Here is a 10,104-nt window from a genome sequence, read left to right on the forward strand (position 1 = left end):
TTGCTTGTTAAATACTTACTGAACAAATGAGAATTAAATATGGGCACCAATTCTAAGAAAATTAGAAACTAGCCTTTCATAGCTGACGGGCACAGTAACTTCATCAAAAACTAGGAGAGGACTGAGGACCACAGAAGTCAATAGGGAGAGCACTCAGCAGGGACTCGCCATACAGTAAGGGTTTGGCATTCCCTGATAGCTATCTATGCTAGTTTAGTTTCACTTTTTCATAAGCAGAGCTCAAATCTTGGGCTCATGATGAATGGTTGCTCAACACCAGGAGTGATTTTAAATAGTAGGACTTGCATCCCCAAGTCCTCTAGCACTTGTGGCATCTTTTCAGGAGTAGTGGTGGGTAGCGAGGCCTCAGCCTCGGCCCACAATGCCTTCTAGCTGTGAGGTAGTGTGTCTGCTTTCTGCTCCAGAGTGCCAGGCTCCATGTTTCACATCATCAGAAGTCTTCTATAATCCACTTTAAATACCAAGCCAAAATAAGAATGTACAGGCTCCCAAATGGAAAGAAGCTAAAGTGAGCACGATGGCACTGACAATGGTTCAAATGGATGCTCAGAGCTGAGAAAAAGAAAACACGAAGAGATGAAGCATATTAGCCAGTTTAATTTATTTAAGAATCTTACAAAAAAAAAAAAGGGAAAAGAAAAAAACACAAAAACAAAAAAACTAAATACAGAGTTTGTTACACTTTATGGTTGGTAGTTTTTACTTGCAAGGGGTAATCCTCGCTAAATGCAGCCAACACACATTTTTTTATTGCATGAGACTCAATTTTTAAAGTTACATATCAAAATGATCAGAACAATTGTTCCTGGACACTTTGTACTGTATTAGCACAGAAAGCTGAATGAAGCAGTGCATTATCATCAGAACAGTGCGTACCCTTCATACACTGATGGACATTCAAAACAGAGTAGCAATATAAAAAGGGAGCTTTAAAAAAAGAGAACGAAATAGGAACAACCAAAATAATTTACATCCACCTTTGTTTCAAATTGTCTTTGGATTCCATCATATGTTGTCTCAAGATGCACCATGTCAGATTAGTAAAAGAGGAAGATCTATGCCTACGTATAAAAGTATCCTTTGCTCAGCGGAGGTAGAACCTGGCAGAAGTTTTATTGCAGAGATACAGCATACCTCCTCCCACCTCTCATGGTTGATGGTAGATACAAGTGGTTATTGAAAAATAATATCAGTAGTTTGCAACTTCAGTATAAACCATGAACAGAATGATTTTTTCTGATGGCGGTGAGACTGAAATGTGCTACATAGAAAAAAAGCTCTCTGCCCCAGAAAGTGGAGGTCAGAAAGAAGGCTCAAGCTTCTTTATCCTCTTCAGTGCCGCAAGTACTGTCATAGCAAGAAAGGCCCTCAGGGCAAGGTAGGTGGAAGAGCCAGGGTGATTCTAAGGGCTGGGCACTGCCATCCCCTTCAGCCCCGCAGGAGGCCCAAATTACAGTATCAGAAAGAATGGCCTCTCCCCTTTTCTGGCTGCATCCCTCACTGGACTGAACTGAACTAGTTGCCTTTAGCTGTTCTGCCACACAGCGGCCACTAAGCCAGCTGCTGCTGCAAACCACACAGTTCAACTACTCCACAGGCACAGGGGAAGAAAGCTGGGAGGAGAATATCTGAACAGGGATTCACACTGGAGCTAATCTCTGAGAGGCCCTAATTCATGACAAATTAATTAGGTTTCCAAGACTTATCTAAATGCAATTAAAATTTTCAACAGGTCTACCAAGCTCAATCAATGAAATGAACCATGTACATGAACGAAAAGACCCAAGGAATGCTCACAGCAATTTTTCCTAAAAGTTGCAGAGAAATATTTTAACGGGGCAAAGTCTGTAGATAAAAACCCAATGCTAGCACCATTCATGAGCCACTGCTGGGTCTTCCCTACTGGCAAAAACAATCGTTAAAATGCCTTAACCCAGCTCAGCTCTTAGGTTTATGCTGAACCGTCTGGTCAAGACCAACTCACCAGCAAGTACTCTGGAACGAACAGTAGCTCAGGGGATCCTGCTGGCCAGTCCTTTCATGGGTAACTGCCTGTTTTACCCTCAGCACCCTGGGCGGAAGGCTCATGGAAGCCTTGACAGCGGTTGTGCTGTACCCTTCTGGAGGACAACTGTTCCTTAAAGGACATTCCCTAACACTACCTGTCGATATGGAGACCACCAGGCTGTACCAGGCCAGTGTCCCCACCTGCTATAAATACCCTTAACAGACGAAGCAAAAGCAGATTTCCTGTGCTGATTGCAAACTAAATTTCTGGTTATTTGTAGGTTAGAAGTATGAGCCTGACTTCTTAAAGGAACACAAAATTTGCAGCAGCAGCAGGTCACTGGTCAACAGTTCAGATCTGCAAGTTTCCTCTCAGCTAGAGAGCCACACAGATGAAGGGCTTGGTACAGGCCCAAAAAACTGCAAGGGTAGGGGCAAGCTGTGTCTACTGAAGAGTAAAGTTAGGTCACAGATGCACTGAAGAAGTTAGAGGAGCTTAAAGGAAGTTGGGAAGAAATTTTCTTATGTGAAAACATCAGGCTCACTACAGCTTCCAAAGAGCAACATAAACAAGAATAACTAGTCATATAATGACAGTATCAGAAATTGCACTCAAGTACATCCCCCCAATACAATGCATTGCACACGGTAAAAATTTGTAATAAAAATGCAAAACATATCAGGTATATTGAAAAATATTAACACAAAACAAACAGGAATTCTATAGTAAAGATGCATAACTGAATTCTAAAATACATGAAAAAATCCAACTAAAAAGTTTTTCAAAATTTTCTACATTAAAAAAATTATAAGATGCCTCATATAGGAAGTCCAGAAAAGAATAAATAGGATTGAAGGGAGGAGGGGAAAAGGAAAAAATAAGTGGGTGGGGTTCCAATTTACAAAAAATATTTACATTCAGAATTCAGAAGAACTCAACTTTTCTATACATACTTATGTACATACATGTAAGTACAGCATAAAATTAGAAGGTGAGTTTTGGATTTCACCTCAAGTATTCAAAAAAAAATTACTTGCAGTGTGTATCTATATTTGTTTCCTTCACTTATATGCCCTTAAAGACACTACATTTGAATTAGACAACTGGCATCCAATGAGGAATTTTTGCAAATGGACTTTGCTCGCAGCTGTAGCCACACACACACAGCCTGCTGCATTCTAGCAGCAAAGCATGCACAGTACATGTATGGGTGTGGTGCTAGCTGGGGAGACCCCAGACACAGGGCGGTAAGCCAACGAATGCCCAGGGTCACAGCGGTTGCCTTTGCCATTGGAACCCAACCTAACAGGAGCAACTGTTAAGCACCATTCTTAGAAGTTACCAGAGATCACTCAGAAACATTTTTTTAAAAGACAGTATTTTAGATAGGGACCTTCCTCTTAATATTGTATCAAGAAAAAGACTCAAGGGGAAAATGCTTTCCCTCTGCTTGAAAATCTCTTGCTTTTTCCCCTTCATGCTAAACTAGAAAGCAGAAGAAGTAGGTGAATGGCTCCCATCACACAACTGTAAAGGCTGTCCTAGTGCCCTTTCTGGTCATGACTGTTAGAGGATACTCTACAAACATCAGACGGAGACTGGCAAATGAATGCCCCAAGGGCTATGGCCAGAAGGTTGTGCCTGTGAAGTATTATATTCCCCTGGAGTTTGGAAATATGGAATTTTTTTTACCTTTATAGATGAAGCAAAATAAAACTATAAAGTTTATTGTTGCAACTCAAGATTTCTGAAGTGCTAATTAACTAGACTGGAATAAATACACACAACTACAATGCTTTGGATGCGGGTTCTTGCTAATACATACAGATGTAAAGAAAAGATATTAAAGAGTGTATATTTGCAACTTAGCAGCAAAAAGGGAAAATTGCTTAAGACATTTATTTTTTGATCAAGTTGCATTTAAAGAATACTGTGTTAATACCTTGAGGAACTCACATTGATACATCTAGATCATCCCACTAAACTGCAGATAGACACTTTGTGGCATGGAGATTACTAAACTAGGGGACTGCTAATTCCTCCAAGATACCACCTGAGCAGCTCAGGTAGTGGTTTTCAGTAAAATCGACACTATAAAATATTAACCACTAACGTGATTTACAATCAAATCTTTGTGCTCAGAGCCATATTGCTAAAGAAAGGGAGAAAAGGCATTGCAGAGGCCAAATGGACTCACATTGTCGTCAGGTTCAACAGGGCCCTTGGGTTCAGATACAGCATTCAGATCCTGAAATACACGGACCTGTTTTACAGAAGTTAGCTGCTGTTAAGATTCCCGGGGTTTTTTGATAGAGGAGGGCCTTGAATGCTAGGTTTCCCATGTTAGCCAACCTGAACTTGGATAAGGGCACAGTGTAAAGGTCCCATGTACACCTCTATAGAGGGGGATGGGCAGCAGCCTTGGCTGCTCAGCATGCACAGCAACCACAATGAGCACAGGCATGTGGCACCTCAGTTCCCACCCATTTACACTGCTTGCCTTTCTGAGAGCTATGAGAGTTTTCAGAAGCTTTATTTTTGGGCCTTTACTCAACTCCCCCCTGATACAAAAATGGCAAGTTGGCCAACAAATTGGCTGAACTCCATCTCACCTTGGTAGATTGATGGAAGCTGACTGGGCTCCTGGTTTAAAAGAGGAGAACATGAAAGTTGTGCTGCAGGTGGGACAACTCTGCCCTTGGCTGCCAGTCGGGTCTAGAGGCCCTAAAGGGAAACACTGATGATATTCATATGGATCGTTGCCTGAGATACAGGGAAAGACTGAGAATAAAAGTTGCATCCACTAGGCAATGTGCCAAAGAACAGAATTATTCTCAATTTGTTCTTTTTGGCATCAAGAATAAATAAACCCAAAGGAAACTCACGGTAAACTTGACTTAACCAAACTCCAGTTTAAATAAACACAAGAGTACGAAAGCCCTAACTTTCCATCATTTATCTGACATCTCACCTGATTCTGCAAGTTTAAAAAGTAACAAAGGAGAACAACTGAACTTGAGAAACATCCTAACGTACTGTTATTTTACCCCTTAACATCCTAAATTTCGAGGGGTAGGTTTTAAAACAAAACATAAGGCTACCTACCTGGAATGCTGAGCAACATACAAGTTCTACAGAATCCCCATCACAGACTACTGAAGGTGGTGAGGGCCTAAACAAGAGTCCACTTCTGGTTAGTATAATAACTTTTTATTTGACAACTACAAGATTGTGGCATCTTGCAGCTTTTAACCAGGTTTATACAATCTCAATTTTGCAATAGTGCAACCTGTGCAAGCAAAAGGAAAGAAACAAAAGGAAACAAAACGACCAATTGTCCCCTCACTTGTTTTTATAAACATCTATTATAGGCGAAACAAAACTTGCCCATATTATAGATAAGTGTCTATTCACATTTGTACATTACCATTTTTAACAGCTTGAGATAAACTCTACATGTCTTACAACACATTAAACAATATTCAAGTTACTGGGTAACAATAATAATAAAAAATAAACATACAGCAGAAGCCTCAAGTGTTTCCTCATTGTCTAGTTTACAACTCAAGTATGGTTTCCTTTTTTATGAGTGACAAAGCAAATCAAAAGAATGAAATTAAAAAAGATTGTTTTCAAGATGGAAGCCGATTTGTACTTTCTAAAACTATCTTTAAGTTAAGGAAATGCAATTTTAAGAAAAGCAGGCTTCTAGCCATTTTTTGCAGCACACATTAGGTATACTATTAATACATTAAAATTAACTTTTAAGAGTTTTACCACAAAAAAATGTATGTACTCATTACCTTGACAAGAAACCTGGTACATGGAGAATGGGGGGTGGTTCTCACAGGGTTAGAAGCAATACCCAGGTATAAACACTATAAAAATGCAATAACCAACGCTGTACACCTACAAATGTTTCTCTCTGTTACTTGAGTTCTGTGTTAATCTTGTTTACGCATGCTGTCAAAGACATGCACTGTCAGAAAAAAAAACTAGAAAAGAACCTGAATGCATGATATGCAAACTTTCATTTCATGCTTTAATAAACCTATTGTTATAATAAGTTGGAAAAGAAACCAATATATATATTCTATATTTATAGACTCAAACATGCATCTGGGGATAATTCCCACAGCAACTGCATGGATGTACTGCGTTAACCCTGAGCACTGTATAACATAAAAGTAAAGCCAGTTTGGGAAGTTCCAAGCATTTTTAAACCGATTGTGGTTCATAGTCATTAACAAACTCAGAGACAGACAAACTGACACGCACGCACGCGCACATAACCCCTCTGCTCACCCAAAGTAAACGTGTGTGGGAAGTACCATGGGAAAAGCAAAAGGGAAAGACATGTACCACTGCCGGTACTGCTGATTTTCAGTTTTGCTATTGATTCCAGGTTTGTCCTTATTCCCAAAAAATTAACTAGAGAGAGCACAACTGAAAAAAATTATAATTCTTTGGAAACTGTCCCTGATTTTTATGCAAATGATATGCTTCAACAGCATTTCAGATACATCCATGTTGAAACCTGTTTGCTCCTATGCACTGCTCAAGCTGGCGATGCTCTGTGGGTGGCGCTGCTGCCAGAGCTGTTTCTGTTGGACCGCAAGCTGCTGAGACTGGTCTGAAGTTGACAGGAGATTTACAAGAGGAGACACACAATTTGCAGGAATGATCAAACCTGAAATTAGAAACAAGAATTTATAAGGGTTATCTTTGGGAAACCATACATACTGTATTTTACAGCTGCACAACAAATTCCAAATGAGGCATAATATTAAGTGTAATGAACAATAAGACTCCACACAAAAACTATGAGTACCCAATAAATGACATGGTCTCTTTAGAAACAATTCAAGTCCTTAAGCAGCTTCACCCACTAATACCTAAGCATATGCTCGTGTCTAGGGTGACACCACCTCCTCAGTGCAGCAGTATCAGTGGGCAAGTATACTATCCCTTTACTTTATTATCTATGCAGCTCCACACACATGCAAACACCACCTTCTCTGGCATCTAACAATGTACCAAAAACCTACAGAACAGTGGTTCAGAGAAGTTCAAATGCTTAAAGGAAGCAGTTTGGGCACAGTGAAGATGGTGGCAAACTGGAGGGTACACGCCTTGGGTAGGAGAACTCTTAACTCCTCTCCTGTGGGAATAGGGGCTTAGTGTTCCAGAGAAGCTAGTGTGTGTGTGTTTTAAGAAGACAGAAACCCAGGCTTTTGATTTTTAAGTGTTGGCAACTAATTCAAATGGCAACTTGAAACAACCAAAATACTTAAGGATACAAAAATGTTCATGGACTGACTTTCGCCCACAGGTTGCCAATCTGCAACCCATGACATAGTGGAAGGTTGCTGCAAATGAAACTAAGATACACAACAGGGAAACAGCAATTGCTGGATGGATTCCTGGGATGCCTCTAAGTGAGCAAATAGTGGGAACACCTAGCCTGATCTGCCCTTGTTTCCTGCAGGACTCTAGTCCAACCTCAGTGCACCGTGGCTTTGAGTTCCACAGTCTCAGTGTGGCTCAATGAATTAAAATAGTAGACTTCAGAGAATCCCAGGCAAGAGGTTAAGCTTAGTCTTCATGCCAGGGAGGCTGCAGATGGCAATGGTGAGGAAAGGGGGCAAAGGCAGCATAAAGTGAACCACCATATCACAACTTCAGTCAGAATCAAGTATCCATTCAAAGGCTTACCTTTTCTGTTCGACCTTTTAAGAACACACAAAGCAAGCTCTATGCCATTACACTTAATATTATGCCTCATAAGACTGGAAGAGCTGCTAAGATTCTAAGATGTTACAGGCAAAATAAGAGAAACAGAGGGTCCTGACATGTTCTCACAGCTCAAACCAAAAAAATTCAACTCACCTACAATCCGCTGTCCATCCTCTGTTCTTAGCCGAACTATCTGCATTTTCACATTTGTGCCACTGACAGATGCTAGAACACCCTCGACTTTTGTCCAGACACTCAGTACTGAGCCACATAATACATAATATGTGCGGCAACGGAGACCTATTTCACAAACTAGTCCCAAGCTTGCTTTTTTGCAATTGCCACGCCTAGGACAGATGGGGGGAGAAAATACTATGTATATACATACACACATACAGGGCTTACAAGGCCTACCCAGATTTCAAATGGTAAATGTCCTAACATTACCTGAGTTTCTCAGATTACAACCCTTTTGACAAACTGGATTATCCTATCCAATTTAACGTACTATTTCTGATTGTTAAAATTAGTTATTTCTGGGGCCTGAATCCCTATAAAAGGGCTGATTTACTGGCTTTGATATCTATTTAAGCATTTGTCATTTTAATATCTACTAGCTTACTGTATTAATGCTAACTTATAAAAAGCTCTTCCAGTTATTTTTATAGCATTAAACTACTAATATATGTTTCAAATCAGGTAGGTGGCAAAGGCCTCTGCAAACAAAAAAATGAAACTATGTGAATTTTTTTAAAAAATGAAAAAAGAAGACATATTTTACTGTTAAATTTATTTTTGCAATTCATCAATAAAAATGTCTTCCAAGTATTAATTCAAGATGAATTTAATACATAGTACTGACACTCAACAATAGATCATTTGTTCAGATATTTACAGGGATAAAGTACTTTTAGGGACAAAGAGCTAGAGTGAAGGTGTGTTTCAATCTTAAATACACTTTGGAAAATATGGTAAGAAACATGAAACTACTAACCAATAAGCATGAGTACAAGTATCTGCAGACGAATTATACTGATCTAACCAGTGGACCAAGGCATCATCTGAGGCTACCTGTGAAAATATGACAAAAATTCCACTGAATCAGTATAGTTTGCAACAAACTGGCTGCTTGATCTGGTCTCTAAAGCCTACTTAAAACCATATCTATATTGAAAACCTAGCCCTTGCTACTGGTTCCATTTGGATGCCATTCACCAAGTCCTGCCATGAGGTTCCTCGTATGTAGTGAATCCTTCAAACAGCTACTTTAATTATTATTCTTTTCAAAGAAAACGGCCAGGAAGAATAGTAATGTGACACTACTATAAAATAGTAGGAGTAATATTTCTAAAAAGTCACAATTTCTCTAGAAATCAGGCAAAATTAAACATAGCAGTTTACAATAAAACTAAGAGTTGGTGGGAAGAAATTTCAGTCTTGAACATCTTTCCTTTATTTAAACAATTGTAGTTTTTGTAGCTAGCATTGGAAACTACCTTTTCTGACAACACAGCTGTTTCAAACCATCATCTTTCAAGTTTCTTAATGGTTGACAACATCAACACTTGGATATTAATGTACCAAAATGTGGTTAAAATTTGTTCTGAAGAATATTTTTTCAGTAATCAAATAGGAAAAATTGACAGAAAAATTTATATAGAGACACAAAGCTCTCCTAAACACAGTTTCAGTGTATAAGCACAGAGTGTTGATTTACAAATGAGAAAGTACCTTTTTATACTTCTTCTTTAGATCAGCATAAGTTTCTAATTTAAGCTGTTTCCCAGTATTTGGTCTGTAAACTAAGAAAAGCTTCTTCTTAGGGTTCACTTCTTTAACTAAAATGGCAGTTTTCTTGTTGTTCCTTATCTATTAAAAAAAAGGTGGGAAAACAGTGATTCAATACTACACATTTTAAGGCACTTTTTTTTGTACTATCACATCAGCAGATACAATTCTTGGAAGACCGTAATGCCAATTAAGTACATGAATACATGAGTACATAACTGTAAACAAGGGTGACAACTGCTTGTATAACCAAGTTGTACAAGGTCTTAGCCAAATGAAGAGATTCAGACCTTAATTCTGAGGTAGGCTGAAGATGGAAGTTGAGGGCGAAGACATTACTGAGAAAACTGTCTTGAGTAAGCTTTAAAGCTAGTCCATGTACCTGTACTCATAGACCAGAGAACCTCAGAGGTTTCAGAGGAAGGAATCTAGCAGTGGGCAGGAAGGGTGTTCCTGGATCAGTTCTTTCACCTCTACTGTATGTTTAAAGTTTTTCATAACAAACATTATTTACAATGTTCATAACAACATTGTAAAACAATGTTGTTCTC

General features: G+C 39.1%; 1 protein-coding gene across 5 annotated transcripts in view; it reads right to left on the reverse strand.

Moving 5' to 3' along the window:
• Positions 1-605: 605 nt before the first annotated feature.
• The window catches only part of SBNO1 (strawberry notch homolog 1), a 74,123-nt gene continuing 64,624 nt past the window's right edge, over positions 606-10,104 (reverse strand). For all 5 annotated transcript variants that reach the window (XM_036921991.2, XM_036921990.2, XM_036921988.2 and 2 more), the window contains 4 exons: positions 9,497-9,634; positions 8,760-8,836; positions 7,919-8,112; positions 606-6,719 (listed from right to left, as the gene is read on the reverse strand). In XM_036921991.2, the coding sequence (XP_036777886.2) occupies positions 6,577-6,719; positions 7,919-8,112; positions 8,760-8,836; positions 9,497-9,634 (552 nt within the window). In that variant the 3' untranslated portion in view covers positions 606-6,576. The remainder of the gene's footprint in view (positions 6,720-7,918; positions 8,113-8,759; positions 8,837-9,496; positions 9,635-10,104) is intronic.

The sequence above is a fragment of the Manis pentadactyla genome, chromosome 14 (genome assembly GCF_030020395.1).
Source record: "Manis pentadactyla isolate mManPen7 chromosome 14, mManPen7.hap1, whole genome shotgun sequence".
Lineage (NCBI taxonomy): Eukaryota > Metazoa > Chordata > Mammalia > Pholidota > Manidae > Manis > Manis pentadactyla.